The 24,779-nt window shown below is 39.4% G+C and overlaps 1 protein-coding gene across 1 annotated transcript in view; it reads right to left on the bottom strand.

Annotated features, from left to right (window-relative positions):
- LRP6 (LDL receptor related protein 6) overlaps nucleotides 1-24,779 on the bottom strand; it is a 131,107-nt gene that overhangs the window by 71,249 nt on the left and 35,079 nt on the right. Inside the window, exon 3 of the mRNA XM_030040981.2 lies at nucleotides 6,707-6,904. Coding sequence (XP_029896841.1) covers nucleotides 6,707-6,904 — 198 coding nt within the window. The remainder of the gene's footprint in view (nucleotides 1-6,706; nucleotides 6,905-24,779) is intronic.

Here is a 24,779-nt window from a genome sequence, read left to right as displayed (position 1 = left end):
CAGGAAACATGACTTGTGGGATATAATACTGTCTTTTAAAACTAAAATATTTTCTCTTTTGCCACTTCTTTAAGCGACGATTGCTATGTGTTTCAAGAAAGTATATGTAACTAATAGCAGGTCTAGCAATGAGATTTCAAATCCCACCTTCAATGAAGGTCTGAAAAAGTCAATCAGGAGTAAAACCGTGGTTGAGAAACAAAGTCATTCGGCAGGTCATTTTTCAGGCAAACACCACCATGACCGGCAGTGTAGATGAGAGGCCTCTGGCAAGAGGGGATGAGACTGGGAAGCCCGCAGAAGGGGATGAGGGAGTTTAGGAGGAGGTGCACCAGATCCACTATCTGCAGAGTGGTCTATGTGCTTCCTAACTGAAGCTGCTCTTCCTTTGCTTTCAGCAGGGCTGTGATCCTGAATTTACTCTGCATCTGCCATCTCAGGTCTTAGAAGCAGTATCGATTTGCTGCTCTGTTGATCCACCTGGGCTAATCACCCTGTACTACATATTTTTATTTAAAGTCTAGAAATATGCAGTGACCTGTGACCTCGTGACTCTAGGTATATACACAGCATATGTGTATCTCACACAGATTCAACTACAGATGTTTTGAAAATCTACCTTTCCAGCATTTTATTTCAGAAGCACCTTGGGGAAGAACCAGGAAATTCACCCTAGCTCTGTGTCCAAATAATCTAATTAATTCTGCTTATGCAGGATTCTCTAGCAGCTTTAATTAGGGCACTATTCGTCTTCTGCACTGGCCTGTAATGTTTTGGCGAGGTATTGAAACAGGCTTTTCACCATAGACTGGTTCCTCTTCACTGCTTGAGGGTATTAAGCATTTTTTATCTCTCAGAAATCTACACAAAGATATACGCAGAATGCAATATTTTATACCTTGCACATAATGTCATACATTGTACACATTATATGCAAATAATGAAAAAGAAACTCTTCTAAATGCAGGGACACAGTATTTTTACTGTTTCATCAAATCGGCAGCTAATCATCTGGCAGACAGACATGAGCTGATGCTTGAAAACAGAAACTGGAAAAATCAATGCTCAAGTGCAAACTTAAGACATTCACCTCCTTGCAAGAGCTTCCCAGCTTTCTGACAGTTGCTGGAAGTATGTTTTCTTACAGTGGCCTCAAAACCCATCTCATTAGCACAAACACTTCCTGGGGGACCTTGTAAGTGCATTTCCCTTCAGCCAGTAATGTGTTAACTTATTAATTAGAACTGCTGCTGCAGGGTAAAGGAAGAGAAAATTAATTCAAGAGCTGCCTTAGCAGGCCAACCTATCTCGGGTACTCTACTCACAGGAGAGCTGTCTGCAATTCAGTTTTGTTTAATTAGTCCCACAAAAAGCAACTGTTCGCTCTGATAAGAGTGGGGCGAGAGCTGCAAAAAAACAAAACCATCTCTTCTATGCACCAATTTAATTTTTTAATTATTACATTCTGACATGAAAAACTGTTCATTCCTTCCTCTCTCTGGCAAACCAAGGGCATTAGTCATCAATTTCTGTGCTCTTCCTCGTTATTCTAATGAGCCCATCACTGGAGTAGCTAGGGCTAATAAGTCCCAGGGCTAGCAGGTAACAAATGATACATCATCCCTGTAAAATTTGCTGTAGAGGTTTTTTTCCATGAATTTATGACTCTACCACGTATTTACTGAGTGCTACTGCCAGTGCTGTCATGCTGCGCACTAGTTTTGATGCAGAGGCTCACGGGCTCCAAAGGGAGCTTATCTAGGTCCTGTCCGAAGAGGTAACAAAAAAATTAAAAAAAAATAAATAAATAAAATCAAGGCCTCCTTTGTTTCACCCCTTGCATATTCCTCCCACCTGCCTACTGTACTCTTCCACTGTCCAGACCCCTGCAAGCAAGCAGCAAAGCATCCATGCATATCAATGTCCTTCTCTGACATATAAATCTTTAATTCTTGTGTAGTGCCAGGTGTAGAGACATGATAGTCAGACTACAGGAATAAAAAGACAAAAAAAAGTTATGGATTTCCTCCAGATTTTAGAAATATGCCAAGAATGTTTCCCTTTCACTCATTCCAAATTTTAGACCACTGAGGTCTGAAACTCAACACTTTAATACTGTCAGTGACACTAACTAAAATATTTTCCTATTTACATTGTATTCTCTCTCACCACCCAAACCACAAAAGCAGTTTTCTTTGAACTGTTTGAAATTCTTTTTTGATATAAAGATGTTAGTTCCTGCTAACTATTTCTCACTTCCCCCAAAGCAATTAAAACTCATGTCATCCTGCTTTACACGAAGCTTTTACAATCACATTTATCTGCTATAGGCTCTTTCCCACCTCACATCATGCAACACTAAAAAAAACTTGACAGATCAAATTTTTATTGATCTGCTTCCTTTGCTGAAAGTTACCAAAACTATTCAGATCTAGAATACCGTATTTTTATGACGCTATATGTCTTTCAATAACTCAATTGCCTTTTTCATTTCTTCAATAGCTTCAGCTTCCAGAAGCATATTTTCCCAGACATGTTGACAGTAGGTAAAGCAGCAGAAAAAACTAGTAACACTTCGCAACGATTTAAAAAAAAAAAAAAAAAAAAACCAAAAAACTGTTTTAATCAAAACAAATTTAGATAGCAACAAAAAAATTAAACTTACTTTCTAAATATAAAACAGCAGTTAGAAGAATGGTCTAAATATCAAGAACAAATAACCAAGACTAGCAGTTTCTAAATAAGCCAAAAAGTCTGTTTTCAGTTAGATTATATACTCAATGATAATGATCTTGTCTTCCCCCATTCTTCACTCTTAAGGAAAACGACTCTCAAAGGTGGCCCACCAAAAAAGGGATTTTAAAAGGCGGTGATGGAAAAAAGTTGGCCTCATCATACAATGTCATTTTTTCACATGGAAACAAGGCTATTTGATCGTTCTAGCTGTGTCTGTACAGTATCCATCTCCTCCAACTCCACACCCCAAGGCATCTTGTATCTCTTGGCCAACTGTTCAGGAAAGCAGGGATCACAAAGAGATTTTTTTTTTTTTTTTTAATTTTTATAAGGTTTCCTTACCAAATGGATGGTTGTAAAGACACAAGTGACCCTAAACCCCCTGTATTTGACCCACCTGACAGGAGGAGCAGCTGAAATAAGCTGCCCAGGAATACTTTGTTGAGCTGCCAGACCCAGCAAGAGTGCACAGGGGACCACAGACAAGAGGAAGGAATAACGCTGGGTAAAGGACTGTAAGGAGCCATGGGTGCATTTGAGGGATGGCAAGAAGGAGGGAGAAAAAAGGAGGCGGCGTGTGCATGCACATGCATGCGTGCAAGGGGCATAGGAACATACAGAGAGAAACCAGAGGGATTGCTGCTGGGTTGGAGGAATAAATAGAAATCTTTCTAAACCCAAATGTTATTAGTTCTACCGTTCACAGAAAAATCTGATTAGTTTCTCTTTTTGGGGGGGAATGGTGATGACTAGGAGAAAAGACTGAAGGCTTTGTGGGTTTTGGGTTTGGGGGTTTTTTCCCACTTAAAAGGAAGATCTCAAGGAGTTTTGTTTTGTCTGCAGAATTAGAAATTGTCTTTTCTTTTTTAGTATTAGAAAATATTATTGAAAAAGATGAATAAAATGATTAAGAGACATATACAAAAATACATAATTACAGCTGTAAAACATCATATTGAGAAAGGTGAATTTGCTGAATAACTGAAAGACAGTATTTAACATAAAAGAATCACTTCGGATAGCCCCAGAAGATCTTTTTTCTTAAGACAGGCAGAGGCTAAGAGGTCACAGCAGAGAAAAAAAAAAAACATAAAACCCCATTGTAGAACAGCTTAACTTCTGCATTTCTTTCCCTTTTTTTTCCCCCTCCCAATGATGTAATTGCAAAGAATAAAAAAAAAACAAAACAAAAGTGCCTGGATACAGATGTTGACTATTTTCTGAATCTTTAGAACTTTCTCACATGCCTAGGGAAAAACAGGTGCTGTTAGAAGTGATGTGCACTTCTGAGCGCTTAAGGGAAGTCATATGTGCTTTCCTCTCTAACAATGATTTCCCTTTCTCCCCCTCAAATGGTAACATATTAGCATACTACCATGAAATATTTCTGATACATTTCAGTATCCGTTTAAAAAAATACATTTCAGTATCAGTTTAAAAAATAAAACCAACAACTTTAAAGTATTAGACTAATTGCTTTGGTTTTAATGAATGTGTAAGAAAGAATTAGTAGATCTAAAAAATCTAAATTACTTGTCTATACAGGTCTTTATTACAGGTTTTACCAATTCCAGAGAATTTACTCTGGAATGAGGTAACTACTGGGACCCAGGTGACTTCAATTCTATGTCATGAGACAGCTGTTAGATGCAGCTCTCTGCAGACAGACAAGGTTGGTCAGCCCCTCACACCAAGAAAGATCAGCACCTTCACAGTCTCATCTCTAGAATGAATCCCTTCCAGGTTAGCCAAAGGCAGACCAGGGAATAAACACCATTAAAATAAAAACAAAATACCAAAACCAAGTGTATCTGCACTGCTGTGCCACAGACCACCAGTAAGGGAAAAACTGCAAAGAAGCCAGTAGCAAGAGAAGATTTAAAATGCAGTAGTGCCAGCAGGAAACACTGAAGTAGGTCTGGAGCCAGAAAAACTGGAGACACTAGATAAGACAAGGAGGTTTGTGCTCTGTAGGAAAAACATAAATACCAGTTTGGATGGTGGTGGTGTCATTTTTTGATCGGTGGACACTTTTCAAGCAATTAACATTTCAAAAAACATCTCTCCATCCTGCATCATTTTCCAGGGAGTGCTATTGAAAGCAGTACCGTTTAATGCAGCACCTGATACACACTCTCTTCCTAGAAGGGCATCAGCCAGACTGCAGTGGTGTGTTGCTATACTAAGGCAGTCCTTTCCCTCTCATATAAATAGGAGAGCACAAAGAGGGGTCTCTCAAGAATAAAATGAGCCACCAAATTATCCTGTTGGACAAAGCCACTGAAGTGCATTTTAGGTGTGATATCAGCAGTCATTTTGGAGTGGTACTTTCTTCTCACTGGTGTTATTGTTTGGAGAGTGGGGTTGTTTTGGTGTTGCTTCTTTCTGTTACTTCTTACAGCAACCGTGAGCATTTCATATTTGTATGAGAATTCCACATTTGGACTGAAATTTTTCAGGTGGCAAGCTGTCACACTGAGCCCCACATGTGCTTGCTTTCAGTCAAGGTGACTTTTTAAAGTTGTGTTGCACATCTGGTTTCATGATCTCTCTATTCTTATAATGGGAGATATAAAGCGTATAAATAATTTTTAATAGAGAAAGAGATTTTAGGGTATTCCAGTTAACCAGCACCAATTAAAAAAAAAAAAAATTAAAAAATACTCAAGCTACTATTGCACATGATAATTCCTATCACTTTCTCTCCATTACTTGAAAACTTATGTGAAAGTATTCCTTTTTTAAAGAAAGTAACACTGAAATATTTCTCTCTTTTTTGGTACTATTAAGTTTTCTTTCTTGTGAAATAAACAGAAAATGAAGGACTACTTCAAAATAGATATCCATATCTCCATGGTTTGAATTAACAAAGCTATTTATAACATTTATATCCAAAGACACAAATTTAAAACTGCATCCAACTCCTATTAGTTTCTATGAACAAACACAGGTACAGAAATACTGCATGAACTTTTGGTCTCTTAACAGGCAGAATTTAAGAAGAAAATGACATAACCTTTCAAACCAGCGTTACAAGAAACTGTGGAGTTCAAAATAAACACCACAGGAAGACAGTGGATATATTTCATGCATGCTGCCTATGTTCCTACTCCAGTCCACACAAAACACCTATTTTGTCAATATGATTGATTTCTTTATGCCAAATTAACATTTGTGGTGAAAGAAGGGACAAGTCCCTAAGAGGTCAGAATGAAGAGCACAAGAAAGGATATTTCATGCCCAGATAAACCAGCTGAAGCATCACAAAAATTTGCAAATAACAACCTCAAAAAAATCATACCTCTATATGATACCTTGGGCACAAACTGATTCATTTGTGTGTGCGAACAACACTTGTCAAAGCTATCTCATTTAATGAAGAGGGTCATTTCCCAAATTAGGGATAAATGCATATATACAAAGTACCAGTTATAGCCTTAATTAAGAAGTAGCCGTGACTGGATGAAAAAGAATTACACCATCACTATAAAACTGTTAGAGGAAAATAGTCGTTTTAGCACAGTTCTCTGTAAAGACTGTTTTCCACTCATTTCCCATCCCTAGGATTAATGAAACTGAAATACTAGTATATAATGATCCATTTTTTCAGATCATTTTCTGCATTTCTGAATACCTCAGCAACAGAACACAGAAAACCTATTGAAAAGGGACATTTTTGCTATATAGTCTTACACAATTAAGAACAGTATTCAAGGATTTCTTTATGGGACTGGTTCTGAGAAAAGACTTAGTGAGAGTTACAGGATACCCCAAAGAGGAGCACACATTCGACTTCACAGTGTCGGAAAGGGGAGGATGAGGACAGATAAAAGTTTCTGACAGTACTAGTTTGCTTAAAATTTTGCAAGTGCTAACACGACAATTCCCTGCAACACAGCTTATGATGTTGCTTAATCAACATCTTCTAAGAAAAGCACCGGATTACATACATCAAACAAAAACTTCTTACCTATGACTTCCATCCAGATTTGATTTGTGGATGAAATTCAGTTTAGCATCTGCCCAGTAAAGTTTCTGTTCCTCATAATCCAACGTCAGTCCATTTGGCCAATATATGTCAGTGTTAACTATAATGGAGCGGCTTGAACCATCCATCCCAGCACGTTCTATCTTTGGCACTTCTCCCCAGTCTGTCCAATACATGAACCTATAATTATTTTTAAAAGAGAAAAGACAAAAAAACAAAGCAATCACTTATAAATCTACAACTGGAACATTGGCTACAACTTTCAGTAAAGGCAAAGGCACTCTCTATTCTGCAGAGACAGTGTCTGTGGAGCTCTGTTCTACTGGGTAAGGTACACATGTCCTGTGAAACACAACAGAACAAAGTTACTTTACAAAACACTGAAGAAAAACAATTTAAGACAAACCCACAGTAGGATGTCACATTATACTTCCATATGTTTGTTTCTTTCCTTAGGTCAAGTGAGAAAGTTGGGGATATCCAACAGATCTCAAAAATAATCTCAGAATTCCACATTAAACAGTGATGATAGATATTACAGCCTATCATAAAAGTACAACAGCCTCATTAACACGGGCCAGAACATTGTGGGGGAAATGAAAAAGAAGGTGTGTGGACTTATAGTGGACATAGCAGTTGCATGCAAGGCAGTGAAGTGGATTTGATGGAAGACCAATTCACGTCCTTTTTTTCCAGAGAAATTCAGAGACAGGCAGCTAAGTCAACATGTTTAGAAGCACAGTTCACACCCAGTGACTGGGCAAAACAGTCTGTAAAAATCTATTAAGACTGGGGAAGCAAGTTTTAAAACACATTAGCATATACTGGCACATGTTTAAACATTATTTAGCAAATAGTGGGGGGAGGGAAGTTACCTAGTTGCATTTAAAACTGAGGTGAAGCAAGGGAAACCACTTTATTATGGTTGGAGACTAGTAGGGGGTAAGAATGTTTGTCCTTTTTCTGCAGGTGGTAGAAAATGGATTTACTTTTGTGGGTTGTTAACAGAATGCATAACTAAACAGAAGTAACATATAACATAAACAGATCAGAAAGTGTGTCAATGGTGCTTGCTCTGTTTTGTTGTTGCAGCTGGGACAGACAAGAAGACTACTGTCCTAAATTGCTTCTCATAACCTCATGACATCTGCCAGCATACCTGCTTGTGTCTGTGCTCCCTAACCTGGTTCAGTCAAAACAATCCAGATTAGGAAAGATCTGAAGCCTTTAAACTAACCCAGATCATCACACAGCCACATCATGTCACTATATGGTGCCCACATGTGAAGAGGCCTGACCACCCATCCTTTAAAGAAAAACAAATGTGCAACACATTTGAGAAACATTTGCAGATGAAGTTATTCTTGGCAAAGATTTATTTTTTTTATTTTAAAAAGTCAGGAAATTCCATGTCGTATTTTCCCCCTTAATTCATGTCTACAGCATGTTTGTTTTAATGCACAGCTATATCTGCGGACAGAAATGCAGCTGATTAACACAAATATTGCCCTATTCAAACCCAAGTGAGACATTCTTCATGGAGCAACATGCCTGTCTTAAACACAGAGCACAAATATCTGAAAAGAACATGTGAGATTTCTGTAGGCATAAACAAGTGCTACAGAGAACCTGGTTCTCTATCAGGAAGAAGGAAAAAAACCAAAAAATTTTCAGATAGGTAAGCACACCAGCAAGTCACCTGGTCAACCTATGCAAAAAGAAAGCTACATACTTGAAAAAAGAAAAGTTAAAAAGAGTCAGGCAGCATTTCACCAGCGAGCATGTGTGAGAAAGAAGAGAGAAAAAGAGAGATTTATTTTAAATTTCTCTAAAAAGACCCTTATTTGCCCCAGCTGTCAAGCCCTGGACTTCCAAATACTTCATCAAGGTTAATAGGTTCCAAGGCTCTGGCCACCCTGCTAGACTGATTTCTCAGGCTGAAACAGCTCATTAGTTGCTGTACAGCCTCATCTTCCCTGTTTCACCTCTCATGCATGCTGCAATTACTCAAGCAAAAACAGGTAAGGGTTACCTGTTTGGTAACAAAGGAAAGCCTTCCCGGACTTCACAAAACCAGCCCTATTTCATTTGTCAGAGGAGCACACAGGCACACAGAACTGGTTTTAAGATTCACAAACATTTCCAGTCAGCTCCGGTGACCTCTGCTTGGTTTCTCCAATAGGTCTGGAAGGTTTTTTTTCCCCACTATCACCTCTTTGTTTTCCTCCACCTTTCTTGAAAGCCTATGGGTTTTAATTTTTCTATTAAAAATCTTTGGAACCAGCCATGCTCCAGCCAATGGCATCAAGGGCTGTGCTTCACTTTGGAAGCCAGGCTTTTCATTGCTGCAAAAGTAATGCAGGTTACAGCTTGATGACCATTTCTTTTAGTAACAGTTGCTTTTAAGCAACTTCTTGCAGATCATCTTTGCTTCCAGTACAGGGCTTATATGGCCACGGAGAAAACCAGATTCAAGGAACGGGTCTGGGCTAAAAATCAGTCATCAGTCTAAATGCACTCCAGCGCACAGCTCCATGAACACTTCCACTTGCACACAGGGTGTAGGTTTCTACACAGCCTCAACCAGCACAGGTGCCAACAACAGTCACTTTCTTACTCATTGCACTTAGGTCCTTTTCTGCAACAGCTGAGCAATCACAAGGTGTAGGCACCAGGTGCAGGAGCAGGAGGAGATGGAAAGAACTGTGTAAAACAGCTGGAAGAAATGCCCCTGTTGTAACCATGCTATAAGTTAACTGCAACTGCTAAGAGGCAAGGGAGACGTGGCTAACATCCAAGGGAGAGTGGGGGTGGACGGACAGATGGACACGACTGTAAATTCCCATTACTGCAGAGGTCTTTCTATAGATTTTTCTACAGAGATCTCAGATCCCTCTTCCAGGTAATATCAAACTGTTCACATATGTGTGTTGGCTCCTCCTTTCTGGAAGGCTTACAGATTCTTGTTTCATTATATAATGGTTGGTAAGTAATCCATACGGAGACAATACAGAAAGGAAGATGTTACAACATACAGACTTACTGAACAATGGTAAGCCAGCCATACAGACAAGGTAAGGGTCATTCTCCCTCCTCCCCATCCTCTTCAAACACATTTCATTATTTCCATTAAAAAAAGTAAAAATAAAAATAAAAATAAAAGGCCACCACCGAAGCCCACAGGATAGAGCAAAATATTAAGTGAAAAGTAATGTATTGTGCTAAATTATGGCATTCAGATACCACCAGAAGACTACTGTTCCATTTGCCTCTCTCCTCATCTAGTTATACCTTGCTATAAAATTTAAATCCAGGAATCCAGATTTTAATTCTAGCCCAGAAAAGGAGAAAATAAAAATTTAAAATTAAAATCTATACCACCCTTTGAATTTTAAGGAAAAAAACTATATGTATGTAGTGTGTTTACTGTACAGCGGTACAGGCACAGAACTGGGCTCCATGTTGGGCAATCCCAAATCCATAAGATCCAGAGGGTAATATACAGACATGCTGTAACTGACTTCAGCAAGCCTGCTTGAGTCCAGAAACAGGAACGCTTTCTCATGTTTCTCAACTTTGGCCAATAGTACTGTTATTCCAGGCAGTTACAACCAGGACAGGCTGGTACTAGAGCTCTGGACCTGTCCAGCTGCTTGTTACTGCCTCCTTGCTACAGGTCACCCCCCACACCGGGGTCAGCAATGGGGACCGCGAGCCCCGACCTCGCTGCACATCAAGTATTTGACATATACTTATAGAAAAGAGGAAGGTTCTTCGACTGCAGTACTTAGCTGGTATTTTGTTTGACTATGGCCCAGAATGTTGGGTTACCTTATAAGTTTATACCATCCATAAAAATTATGAACAAATAGAAGAAGAGCTTTGATGTTTTTTCCCTGCAAACTTTTTTCTGTGCATCCTTAGATTCAGCATTTTTTAATTTTTGCATCTCGGGTAGGTAAGGTGATCCCAGGCAATAAAACTTCCTCTTAAAAGGCATCAGAAATCACTATGCACTGTACAGCTGTAACTTCATAGTTTTCATTTGCCCCAAATTAAAAGGTTTTGCCACAGCAAAAAAAAGGAGGAAACAGCATTTCTTGGTTCCATTCTGTGTGATGAACAAATATAATAAATAACAGAGCTTCTTCTCTAAAAAGCTCATAAAGTCTAGGCATGCTGACGGCAGAATATCCCACATACATAGAAAAAAGCTTGCAGAGTACAAATGCCAAGATTAAATGCTGTAATTTAGCAGTGATTTCCGACAGTATGCACAGAGGGAGAGAAATTCATCGCCAGCACCCATCAGCTTTGCAACTTTCTGATCCGCACCGCTCCCCAACACTGATGCAGATCTTTCAGCCCTACTATCCTGCATGAAACTAGGCTCCTGCTAGGAGTGTCATTAAAACACCAGCCCCCATCGAGATGCATGCAACTGTTTCACTCATTGAACAGAGATACCCCACACGACACTTAACTGATTTTAAGGCAGTTAATTGGGACACCTTACAGGGCAGGCAACCATTTACCTTCCTGAACGTTATTCAGTGGGAAGAACAGCTGCTTAATTGGGACAGCCAATTATTTGGTGAGGCCCTGCACAGTGAATGCTCCAACTTTGCAATTATGCTCGTTTCAGCCCCTAAGAACCTCTGAGCTCTACAGGGACCCAAACAGCCGCCAAACTTCAGAGCCTGCAAAGGTTTCAGAAGTGCAGCAACCCCTGTGGAGCTCATCAGCTCTGCAGTGGTCCTTGTGAAATGCAGCCCGCTCCAGCTCTAGCACTAGTGGGACTGGCACTCATCTAACGAAGACATACAAAGTTAAATGATAGTCACTGGAGTAGCTCAGGAAAATGACGCACAATAAATGTGTGTTTGGCTATCGAAAATAGCTCTTGACTTGAGAAGAAGAAATGTTTGCAGCCCTTCAGGAGTTTAAGAAAAGACATTTGAATCAAGTGACCCTTCAGGTATCCTTAACAGAAACTTCTTGATGCAGGTTCACAGAGGGGTGGAAACTGCAATCCAGACGGACATAAGTATCAAATGACACAGAAAATGGATTTTCAAATAAGGGGACTAAAAGTACCACAGGAAGGTTTTAGTACAAAGTTTCTCAACGGATTGCAAAATTTAGGAAGTATTGTCAGTCCTCCAAGAAAAGCAAAAAATGCACATAGCAAACTGAATATGGAGATAATTCTTCATAAAAGAGAGGAAGAAATATTCCTTCGGGATACAATCAAGATAAACACGAGAGAAAAGACGTTCTTAGCTAGCTGAGAACTGTACTCTTATACAATAGCTTGTTTCTGTGAATAAGTAAGTGTGGACATTATTAGTTGAATGTCATTTTCAGAGTTGCTCCACAATGATCTCTTATGTTAACACTCAATGCACTTAAGAGCATTTTTTGTGCGAATTAACTTACCCTATGCAGCTTTTCAGCTGCCTCTACAACATCACTCATGCACATACTAAGAGCAGCTATGTCAGGAATGGGTGTGAAGTAAGTAGTGAGCTACTAACATCCTAACATGCTGAATCTCCTTGCCTTAAACTTACTGGTTTTAGGAGCCCACAGGTTCCCAAAAAAGCTGCAGTTCCTCATTTCAGCTAGGCACAGCTGGCTCAGAACCACCTGTCTTAAGCACTGCTACATACACTGCACAAAAACAAAACAAATTTCTTTCACTGAAAACCAAGACTTTTTTATTTTACTCCCCTCAAAAGCATCAGTGTGCCTAGCAAAAGACTGAACAACCCAGATGTGCTCAAAATGCTTGACAAGCAAGTACCAGCAGACCAAGCCACACCTTTTTAACTCCCCCCCCCCCCCCCCCCCCCCATCCCCTGGACCCTGCTGAAGGACAGAGCACTGGCAGAACTCCACAGCTGCTTGCACCTCAGCTATTCCATTTCACAGCCCAGATTATTAGTGCTCAGGCCATCAAAACTAGACATGAGTCTGTCCAGTGACTTTAACACAGTGACCTGCAACAGAGACATCTCACTCTGCCACCGCTGCTGACAAAGCAGTAACCTTGTGCAGAAACAGAGGTCAGTAACAATGAACTACTGCAGCTTCCATAGCTGATCTGTCAGGGATGCTAAAAGACTTGACTGACAAGAGGGGGAAATCAATGTGCAAAATTCCACATCTATGTATGTCTACCATACACTAGAAAAAGGTCTACTGGAACACATATTTTATAAGGCATACAAATATTTTTCCCAGCATACTCTACACTGGTTCCCTCAAGAGGAAGAAGCTATCCTGGTGATAGTACTTTTATGCGAATGACTGCATTTATCCTAAGATATCAGGCAGTATACTAATCAGGCAAAGACCCACCTGTAACCAGTATGGCAATATGAGGATTTCCACTGTAGAGCAGGCTTTAGTCTCTCATTCAGACCTTATCTAGCAGGAAAAAGAAAATTATCACCAGACCTTGCCTTTTCTTGGAATTAATTTCTAAAATAAGGGATAAATGCAAACACTCCAGTTTTGGAAAGAAGAAAACCTGTGATGAAGTGATCAGAAGCTGATGCTTTGTTTCTAGCTCGGTATCAACAACACAGTATAAGACTAGAATGAGATTTGGAGATAGTTTTCACAAGCCCTGAAAAGAATACCTTAGCAAAAACCCTGAAAGTCATTCATAAGCAATCAACATGGAAGCACAAACTTACATGATATTCTCATTTCATAAGCAGAAACAACTCAGTATGCAAAAGTATCTCTCAGCCATCATGCCATCTGTTTTCAGGTATTCTAGTTTAAAGACTATGCTGGGCAATCTGACAAAAACACAGATGAGAGATTGTTTTTCATTTTCACCCAGACGTTTCTGAGAGTCCATGGGAAGTAAGATTTGACTTAACTGTCAAACACACGCTGATGCACTGCAGTGTCACATGCATATGTGGTTGTCCTTTCGGTCACAGATCCCAAGTAAAAAGAGAAAGAGGTTCATTAAAAACCAAGAAGCAGCTATTTTTGCTGAATGCTCACAAAGGCAGAATTTCAATTGTTTGAGCAGGTGGAAAGGTCTCTTGCTCCTTGAACTTGCAAATTAACCTTTCCTATCTCTAGGCACAAAAGGTCTAACAACACGCTTTCCACAGTTACAAAACAGAAGCCATTTTCTGGTTTCTCCTACAGCAAGCAGGAAATAAGGCTTCTCAGAACTTAGCAGCTTTTAAAAACAGTATTTGAAACAACAATTTTCCCAGTTTAAGCCAAATAAATATAGAAAGAAACAATTTCCCCTCTCTGTTACCGATTTAACACCATCCTTAGACCCTAGCTGACTGCAAGATGGAAGCAAGATGTAGATGTGCTTTGGAAGGCCTCAGCCAGCCTTTTGCACAGGAATCACTCCAGATGTAACACACCAGCCACTGCAAAGTTCAGCCAGCCTTTTAGTGGCAGGTAAGCCAACAAAAAATTAAAACATAAATTAATGTAACAGGAGATGGACAAATTAACAAAAGGAAAATTCTTGCCTTCCAACCTACCTTGGTTCTTCAACTATAACAAGAAAATAGCAGCGGAAAGCTAACCAGCTGGCAGTTTTGACAGACTTTCAAAAACCTAACACACAGACACACACACAACGCCCCCCCCCCCCCCAAAACCCCAAACCAATTGTGCCACAGTCTCTCAAGAGGCCAGGAAAGAAGCTGACCCAGGGCTGCGTGTTGCCACTTGGTAGCTCTTCTGGGCTGAGGAGTCTCGCAGAGGTCTGCCCTGGCAGTGCCTCGAGCTGTAGCTGCTCAGCATTGCCCCAGAGGAGCCTGCGTACACAGAACCACCTGTTTCAAACAGCTCTTTGACATCCTATTAAAAGGTGCAGATCTATACACCTGTGAACTGAACAAAATGCTGAAAGCAAGTATAAAAGAATACTTAGCTACATTAAAACTACAAGTGGTGGAGAGCAGTGAGAAAATGGTGGGATCACTGTTCACCATCTTTCCCAGATAAAATTTAAGTTTTTTGTACAACGAAAAATAACCTGTTTCTTTACAGGGACTTGCACTAAAAAGACAAACATTTGCACTGTAAATGTTTAGTTTGTAAATCAGAATTTAGAATTCAGTAATTTCAAAGAGCCTTGGGCTGAAACTAGACAAGTCAGCTGCTACCGTGAATTTTTCACTCCCTGCTTTGACACACAAGGATCTTCTCAGTTCAGTCATAACCAAACCTGATTCTTTTCTTTCAGTAAAAAAACTGGGAGAATTCGTCTCCTTATCTCCCTATACATGTTGAATACAGGAAGTGGAGAAAGATTTTTCCCTATACTGGTATCTTAAATCGAAACCCTAGGAACACACCCACTTCTCCATGGCACGGTCATACATCCCAATCCTGTTGCCCAGTGCACAAAGGCAATAGGGAGAAAACTGCCATTTGGCATTCTGGGCTGTTTCTTACAAGCAAAAATCTAGTCACCCTACTGTCCATGGCTGTGCAAGATTTTGAGTTATGAACTGCACACAAGGTACTACAGATACATCAACTACACTCACATTAAACAGAATGTGCTGGTATAACTACCCTAGCAATCCTTAATGCAGATGCAGCTTACAAAAGTAACAGGTTTTATCGAAGACCTACTTACTTAACTTTATTTTCTGTTTTATTGGATTAAGTTGGGGCCCAATCATTACCCTGAAGCAGCTCACCATACCATTAAGTGGGTACCTGTGCTAAAACATGAGAAGGCAGAATGCCACAGCCAGAAACAAGAGGAGAGAAGATTAGCTGATATTAGCTAAAAAAACTACCAGGGAGATGCCCTGTCTTCCATCAACTGAAACTGGGGAACGGCATGTTCAGTATCATGAGATAGATCCTTCTGCAAATTTTCCTCAGTGAGATTTTTTTTTTTTTTAAATCATTCCAAGTAAGTCTTTCATCAGTAAAATATCCCCTTGCCATTCGGCCCCTCTCTCAGTACACTACCACCAAGTAGATCATTTTTATGTTCTTGATTCCTGACTCCTCCAAGAAACCCTAATGAACTTTAATGCTCTACCAATCCAAGCTGGCTCTTACCCTTCATATCACATTTCCATCACTCTGCTCATTCTTTTTTCATAGTTTCCATCCTATTGTTTGGTATGTAAATCAGGCGTACTTATACGTAACCATCATTCCTTAGGCTATTTTTTTATTATTATTTTTATTAAATGAATTCATAATGTCATTTAGGAGTTCAGTACATTTTCAGTGCAGTACTTGTCCTTGTGATTTGTTTATCAGTGTGTTGATATGGAAACCAACCTGATGCCCTCAGTAAGGAACATGCAGGCAAGCAATTCATTCGTTTCAGCTTTCCTGAAATGGCTTTATTTGCCTTGACTGTTTTGGGTTTTTTCTTCTATACTTTGATCATCCACTGGACACACTAAATCGCTTACTCTCCTGTAAGAAAGCAGCATGCACCATTTAGTCTTTTCATACTACAAAATTACCAAAAATAAGGCCTTATTTTTAGCCCATCAAAAGCTACATGATGTTCACTACAAAATAAATTAAAAAAAAAAGGGGGGGGGGGGGAGGAGAGCTTGCTCTATGGAGGGTTAAAAAAGTCGAAATAAAGGGACACAGTGTAATTAATGCATAATGAGACAGGCTACCTTACACCAGAGATTTGGTTAGCACCCTAATTCTGGAGATAGAAACCTACGTGGGCTTGACTTTTATTGAGAAGGAGGAATGTTTTCACAGAGCATTTAGAAAGGCCCACTAAATGCAATCTGAATACTGGCCAAAGGCTTCACACATGGATGAAAAAAACACCCCTTCATTTTTATATTGAAAACATTATTGTCAAATAACTGAGATGTCTGAGAATTCACTCAATCTTTTTCTAGGTTAGAATTCACAATAAAGGAAGTAAGACCACTTTTACTTTTCCATTCCTAGTTTAAACAGCTCAATATCAAGTACTCAGATTCAATTTTTATGGAAAAAGTGGCTATGCATTCTACAGCAACTACATTTCTAGTATCTATGCACCTGGAATTCTGAAGTTAAAAATCAATTAAAACAGCTTTAAATCCAAGTCATTAGCATTTCTCCCTACAAGCTTCTTTTGCAGTTCATTCACCTGCTCTTCTGGTAAGAGCCAACATTAACCATGCACATTGCATACAAATCACTTCCGGCACAGAGATGCATCGAAAGGGGGAAAAAAAAAAAAAAAAAAAAATCCCAAATCCTCCCCCAAGCACAGGCCTCACTCACAAAGACACTTTCTAACAAGGCACAAAGAAAATGCCCACCAAGCTATTACACTAAGGGGAGAAAACCCAAGTATGCTTCCAATCACTCAAAAGTGTCAATTTAAAACTTTCAGCTCAACCCTGAATTGCTCAGAAGAAAAAAAAAAAAAGTGCTGATCATTTGCGATCAGCTCACAGAATTTAAAATAATTATACTAAATGCCATTTTAAAATTAAAAAAAAAAAAAATACAGGCTGTTTACAAACAAGCAGGGAAGTGCTCTTCCCTGTTTTCATTACAGCATCTGGAAAAAGAAAAAACCAATCACATTTTGAACAATTTAATTAGATAAAACCACAAGTTTTGAAACTCAGCTGGTGCCTGGGAGAGGGAGTGGGAAATGGGTACTACAGAAACGATACAAGGATATACCAATAAATGTTTTGGGAAAGGGAAAGCTACATTTATCTATCAACAATGAGGGGAACTATTGCATACAGAAGGAGCCTCTAGAAACTGCACATTCTTATTTAAAAAACCAGAGATTTTCAAAACCAGCAAAAAAATGGTTTTCTTGGTGTGAAAATCTGATGTTCACAAAAGCAAAAAATAAGATTCCAGCAATATTTTGCTTACTTTAATAATGTAGCTTTCCTGTCCAATAAATACTATACCCATAAAATTGATCCGTCTGTTTGCAGCTGCTTTTGCCAGAGGCCCAACACCCCAGGACTGCCACTTTTCCACCTCTCTCCTGCATCAATGCAGAAGGCAGAGAGTCGAGTCACTGATGCAGAAGGAACCAACAACTCCTCTGCTTACACCTACTGGCTGGCTATCTTCCTCTACGCTAATAAACATACTTCAGGTCCTCTCTGAAGGATACGTCTCTTTTTCTTTCCTTATATCTCACACAAACAGAGTCTCCAAGCATCTCAACCAAGCTAGCTATTGCCAGCCAAGCAGAAAAGATTAGCACCGCTCAGTCCAGAAGACATCATCTGGCCCAGGTTTTGTGGAGGGTCTTCTTGTGCTGCACCAATCCAAGGGGATAAAGACAGCGTGAGCAGGGCCTGCTTGCTCTTCTTCCACTCAGAAACCCTCCAAAGAGGTGAAAAAGAGGTGTTAGTGACAAGACAACAGGAGAAAAAAATGTAGAGATGTGCAGAAATCCCAACATGCTGGAACCGATGGAGCCCACCTAGGCCAGTCCTATTAGCTTCTGTTTTCAAAATCAGACATTTTACTTAGGGTTTACCTCTGATTCAACAAAAAACAGCCAAACCCAACATTATGTGGCACAATTCAAAAGAATGCAACACTAGAGGGTATTAAGCAGGGAGAAACCATGCAAACATAACAAAATCTGTCTGATTCAAAGCTTTTCCTGCAGAAGATAATAATTTGAGTGGTTTTACAGTACAACTCACATGACTATTTTGGAGTACTTTAACAAAACAATGAAATCATTCTTCACATTTAACTTGCAAAAACAGCTGTCACGGTAAACAAAACACTAACCGCATATAAAATAAATTATATGCTAATACATGTAAAACAAGCACAAGAAAAAACCTCAAAAACAAATAGACATCTTTTCTATATCTAAATATATTGTGAATTTACAGTCCGGTACTTTAAAGACTCACTGTTAAGTATGAGAGATCCTACTAGTATACAACTGTGTTATATTAGAAAGCTGGCAGTCTCTTTTATCCAGCTATAAAATGTTCCCCAATTTTCCATGTAGGAATAGAAAATGGCAACTTTAAACACATGATTTAATCTGATATAATATTTGTTGCTGTGTTTTACACTCACTACAGTTCATCTGTTAAAAATCTGCAGAAAAAAGGCACAGAGAAAATAAAGAGTTGGGAACATTAAACTTAAGAACAGCAAAAGCCAACATGCACAGGTGGGGGAAATTTCTTACTGCTCTGAACCAGCAGGAGAAATCCGCTTACTGAAACTGAGGAGCACAGAAAGAGCTCAGGCACTAACCCCATTTGAACAGCTTGCAAGAAGGGAGGAAAGTTTTAGAAGTGCCTCTTTTACTGCACTCCTTACCTATCTTATATTTTAAGGCTTTTAAAGAAAGAAAGAAAAAAAAGGAAAAAAAAAAAGAAAAAAAGAAAGCACACACCAAGTTACAGCTTGCTTAAAAAAAAAAATAGTGCTTGGTACTTTTGTGTTTTTAGTAATTTTGTGGGTACTCAGCACAATGATGGTTAATTCATTTTATAAGCATAAGATACATGCACCATAATTTACCCTTCAGAACAGCCTGTTGGAGACACCACCAGTATTGGTCATTATCAAAGGGGAAGGGGAACAGTTACTCTCCCACACTCAGCAGAATTTAAGCCAGCAGAACACATGAAAAGGCATTCCTGCTTGTAAATAGATACTTATAATTGTTGCAAACTGATTTTTAGTTTTGATTTTGCTCTAGGGCCAAACTTACTGTTTCATTTAACAGGAGTCTAACATATCCAGCTAACTCGAGGATAATATTTGGAAGAATAATTTAAAACGTGAGAACATCCAGAGGGAAAACTGAGAAGTTCAAGCCTAGAATGCTTAAAACCTCCAATGCACAACGCCACAAAAGAGCAAGTGATGCACATGTTGATATACAGCCAGGAACTCCACTTTTATCACATTCCGAAGCTGCTGGTGGTTGGTTTCTGTCTTTTAACCTTGCCATGTTCCCTTAACTTTATGTTTCCTTCATAATATTTTGTTACCAGACTTGTTTTAACAGGGAGAAACCCACAGTCCTCTGGGCCATTCTGCAGGTGCCTTTTGAGATCACCGCACAAGGCAGTTGAATTTGTAAGTGAGAACCTAACAGACTGGACACTGAGCAAGGTAAGTGGAAAGCATGCTCTCTTCTGAATTATAAATACACCACTGAAAACCTGACACGCACATTTTAAACATTACAAACCAAAATTGGACAGCAGACTGTATCTGAGTTTTTATGTGAATTACTCCAAGTAAATTTACTTTGTAAGTGGAAACCATTGTACTAGAGGACTTACAAATAATGTGGTACAGATAAAGGATGTGTCCATCCCATCAGGTCATCTTCTAAATTCTTGCCCATGGCCAACAGGTGAGTGAAAGCAAAAGTTGAGGCCACAGGAAAAAAAATAAAAGGTAACAAGGGAAGTGATCAATCCCAGAGACAGAGGTACACAAAAAGTTTAGATCATTCCTTGTGGTGGTGCCAGCCTTAGGTGAGCTTCACCCAGAACTGAATACAACTATGAGAGCAGTTACTGACACTTTAGAGGTTTGCACTAGGTACAAAAGCTTCAAGGGAGCAAAAGCACAAAGGAGCTTATGGGAATATGGAAACATTATGTGTAGCAAAGCACATGTGAAGAAAAGCTGGTGGCTGATGACAATCTTGCCTTAGACCTAAGACCACCATGATGAAGAAACATTATTAGCCGGGAATCCAGATATGGAAGAGGTTGAGTCTTGAAGATACAGTGCAGAATAACACACCAATCTTGCCAAAATTACTTAAATAATTTATATGAAAGAAGTCAGGAATAATGAACAGAAATCTGTAGATTTGGTAGCAAATCCAAAAAACTAAAGTAACCTGATATATCCCCCCAGCACAAATGCATTTCAACAGCAAGCTACAGCTAAGCCAAAACAATACCAACTTAACGATTAGTAATTAAATTCACACAAAAGTTGCATTTTTAATAGTTTACTCACTAATACATAAACTCGGGTCACATTCTGACCTGTTGTCTTTACACTAGCCAAGATCAACTATTCTCCAATGAACAACTGTTAATTTCCAGGGGTGGGAATGCAACACATGAAAGATACCGGTGTTTTCAGCTGCCACACTACTCTGTTCTTTCTGATCACTGACATACAACATAGTTGGTTTCAGCCCTTTTTCCACTACAGGAATTGCTCTAGTGGGAAGACTGAAAGGATACAAATTGTCTGTCAAATTTCTTGCCACTCAAACTACACTTTAATTATTAGTGCTCTCCCACTGTTCTCACTATATCCCTGTTACACCCAAAAGCAGAGGGCTTAGTTCTTGGTATAATACTACTCCTCTCCACTATTACTTAACTGTAACTTCAGTTAAGAGTTTCTCAAATTGGCTGAAGACTGCATCCATTCACCATCAACCCAAGTCCGCCAAGCAGCTGCGTATCACTCTCAAACTCTGAAGCAAGACAGCATTAGTATCCTTTTTTTGAAGAGGACAAAGCACTTCTACTCCAAAACTCTTCTGAGTCACAATTACAATCTTAAGGGTGAAAAAGATTGGGGCCGAAAGATAGCTTCATTAATAGTGGCAGCACTGAGCATGACCGCTGACAGCTTGAGACTTGTGTCCAAGCCATGCATAATTTACAGGTTTCACTGTATATGATTTCGGTCCCAAGGCAAAGTATGATTAATTCACTTAGGTTCTGGGTTTTCCTTTAAGCTTACATTTTCCATGGAAATGCAGTAACATGCTCATAAAACTAGACCCCTCAAAGTTTTGCATCAGCCAGCATTTGTAACAAAATATAATTAAGTAAAATCCCAGATTATATCTGCGTACATATGGATATGCTTTTCCCCAAGAGCTGAGTTCGTGTACATCAGGGATGCACTCAAATCTCAAGTACAACAATTTCTGAAAACTGACTGTGTACAATTAAAAAAAAAAAAAAGTATTTTGCTCTAAACTTAACTTATTCCTTTCATATCAGGTCCAATTTCGCCTGTCCATTCCACGGTCTGCTTCAGATAACAATACTTTCTTTTGTTATAAGTCACGAACAGTAATCCCTTCATGCTTGTTATCCATTTTTACCAAAGGCTTTTATCAGCTTTACTGACAATTACTGTCTAACTACTCTTCTCTAAACTGAATTTAATTGTAATAAAATGGATCTCCAGTTCTGTAAATGATGTGCCCCCCCCCCCCCCCAAAAAAAAAAATAGCAAGGACTGGGGAAAAAATATGCTTGGAAAAGAACTATATGAAGAAATTCAAATAAGAGGACAGAGTTATTCAATACACAGAAGTGGTGGCAATGGTAAGAACTTCCCCCAAGTGTGTGAAAAATATAGACGGTGAATTTAGTCAAGGGAGTCTTAACTCTTCATTATCTTGCTCTTGTGTTTTTTTGTGGACTGCACTGTGAGCTGCCAGAAAAGGCTGGTTTTGCACACTGGTAATAGTGAGGAGGCAGAGGACACAGAGAGACCAGGGAAGACTGTGATTCAATATCTGACACAGACAGCTTGACAGAACCAGGCCAATTGCACAAAAGAAATAGCTAGACCAGAAGGATATACTTTGTTACTTCAGCATGGAAACAAATGTGTATTTACCTTGACTAATTAAAAATCCAAGAAAATAGACACTGCAGCTTTTTCACAGCATGGGGAAAGAAAACGGACTTACCAACAACAGTAGGGCTAGCCCTAGCTGCTGAAAGCTTCTTCTAACCAACTCCCTTCCTACATCAGTAACAATGCTGATCCCTAAGTCACAACTCATAAATTTGAAGAAAGGGGGTGGGGGCCTTCAGATTTTTTTTCCACCTCGAGTCTAGTTGTCTAAAGTCTTCAGGATCAACTGAATAAGCTGACATAACTACTTGAGAAAGGGCTTTTCCAGGCCAGCAAGAGTTCATTCTACAAACGAGTCTTTTTCTAGGATAGGAACTTGAGCCATATTCAATACCATACTCTGTACTCAGGGAAGCAGAGAAGCTGAAGTTCCAAGTAATACATAAAATTACAGGGTTGTACATATTGATGGCTTTATTATCGCCTTAACATTTTCAGTACAAAAATCTTCTCTACTCAGAACGCTTCAGTGCTCCTCTGTGTTGGGCTGCAATGCCTAATAGAAGGTTTTCTGAATTTGCTTTGGAAATGAATGCTATAACAACCATGAGGACCTCTATTAAAAGGGGAAAAAAAAAAAAAAAAAAAAAAAGGGAAAAAAAGAGTATAAGGCTTCAATTTGCTTCATAGATAAAACAATTATTTTAATGGAGATGAAATACAAAGACACTTGCCTTGATCACAGTTTTATCAAGAACAGTGCTTTAATGACCACGAGAGTCTAAAACATAGGGAAGTCAGTCTCATCTTACCAAATCAAGGTCAACGTCCACTGGGGACCCTCCAGTGCAGGAATTTCTACGAAGCTCTAGTTTCTTGAACTGGAATAGGAGAGCAAGATGACCCTTTTGCTCAGTCTTTTACACCCCATTAAGAAATTACCCAATAAACTCACATTTATGATGTTTGCTCTATTTTAGGGGGCATTTTTGTTTTTAAATTCAATTGTTAAACTATAGCTGTTTTTCAAAAAAAGAATGTACATTTTTGCCTCCCTCCTTTTTACACTCCATAGAAGCAATTGTGCTCACCAAGTTTGGCACTGAAACAAGTAATTATGATTTCTAAATAATTGGAGAGTCAGTCCTCCGAGGGGCAGCAGCATTTATCACAAGGTCCAATTTTAGAACCCAACTCCACGGGTGAGCTCACCAGCTAGGCTCCTCAAGTAAGAGGTGGAGAGAAATAGCAGCTTCCTACAGAGACTACAGTACTGCTCTGACTCAGCCCAAAGAGAAAGCCACCCTTCTCCAGTGACTGTAAAGGGAGTGGAGCTGTATAGCTCAACTCAGGCAATTAGGTACCTAAGTATGACAAGTAAGTATCTGCCCTCAAAGACTGTTTTCTGGCTAACTTTCAAACAGAAAGGCACAAACTTTCTTTTTCTGGTTCCACGATAACAGTGAAAGAAATAAGGCTTGCTCAGCGTGGCAAGAACTCAGCTTTCACTTAAGTCCTAACAACAGAAGTTACGATGTGGTTTTTTTGTTCTTTTCAGACGCAAAGAGTCCCCAATCCAAACTGATGTCAATGAGACAGTTATACCTGGGAGTAAGCAAAGGCACCAGCTTCTGCTATTTAAGCAGGGATATCATCTCCTCCTCTGTAGGTAACTCCTCCTAACTGAGATACAAAACTTCTGTCAAAGCAGAGACTGGGGGGTTTTTTTCAGTGCAAAGAACAAGCAAGCTTTTTCCAGATTATTTAAATAAACTCGACACACATTGACTATCTGTTCCAAAAAACCATAGTACCAGAGATCTATGTGCTGCTTTTTCTGTTGTGCATCCCCTGCAATGAACTGGGATCTGCCTGGGCCCACTCCATTAGCCATACTTCTAGGACAAGACACAATGACTCTAATGTTGACTAATGGGCAAAACCTCTGAAAAAAAACAAAACCAAAACATAACAATGCAAGTTTCTCTGTCAACACTAGAATTAAGAAAACTTGGTCTTCTAGAGGGAGGCATGTCATGGCTAGATTCCTTGAAGTGTAACAAAAACAGAGGCACTGAATGAAGCATGTCCAGCAGCTACAACTTTTGGAGTGGGTCTGTCCCACATGGGTGCCCTGTTACAGACCTGCACGATGCCACCAGCCTCCCACTGGGAGGTGAAGTTGAGGCCCGACTTGACTGAAATTGAGCAACAAATTGCAAAGACCAAATTGGGACTTATTTTCTGACTTAGGCTCAGATACCTACAGTATTCACACACACATCTTGTATATTAGCTACAAATGGTGCTTGTCCCTATTTTTAGGCTATTGTCAGCTCCTAGATGCATCTTTTTTTGTGTGTGTGTGCGTGCTCATTGCTAGCTTAACATACCCCAATCTCATACACTCAGTGTAAAGAGCTGGGAACATTGCTCTTCTCAGCTACACAAACCTCAGATGCAT

This window comes from Aquila chrysaetos, chromosome 17 (assembly GCF_900496995.4).
Source record: "Aquila chrysaetos chrysaetos chromosome 17, bAquChr1.4, whole genome shotgun sequence".
In the NCBI taxonomy this organism is placed as follows: Eukaryota; Metazoa; Chordata; class Aves; order Accipitriformes; family Accipitridae; genus Aquila; species Aquila chrysaetos.
Note: the sequence above shows the minus strand (reverse complement) of the source record. Positions and strands in the feature narration are given on the sequence as shown.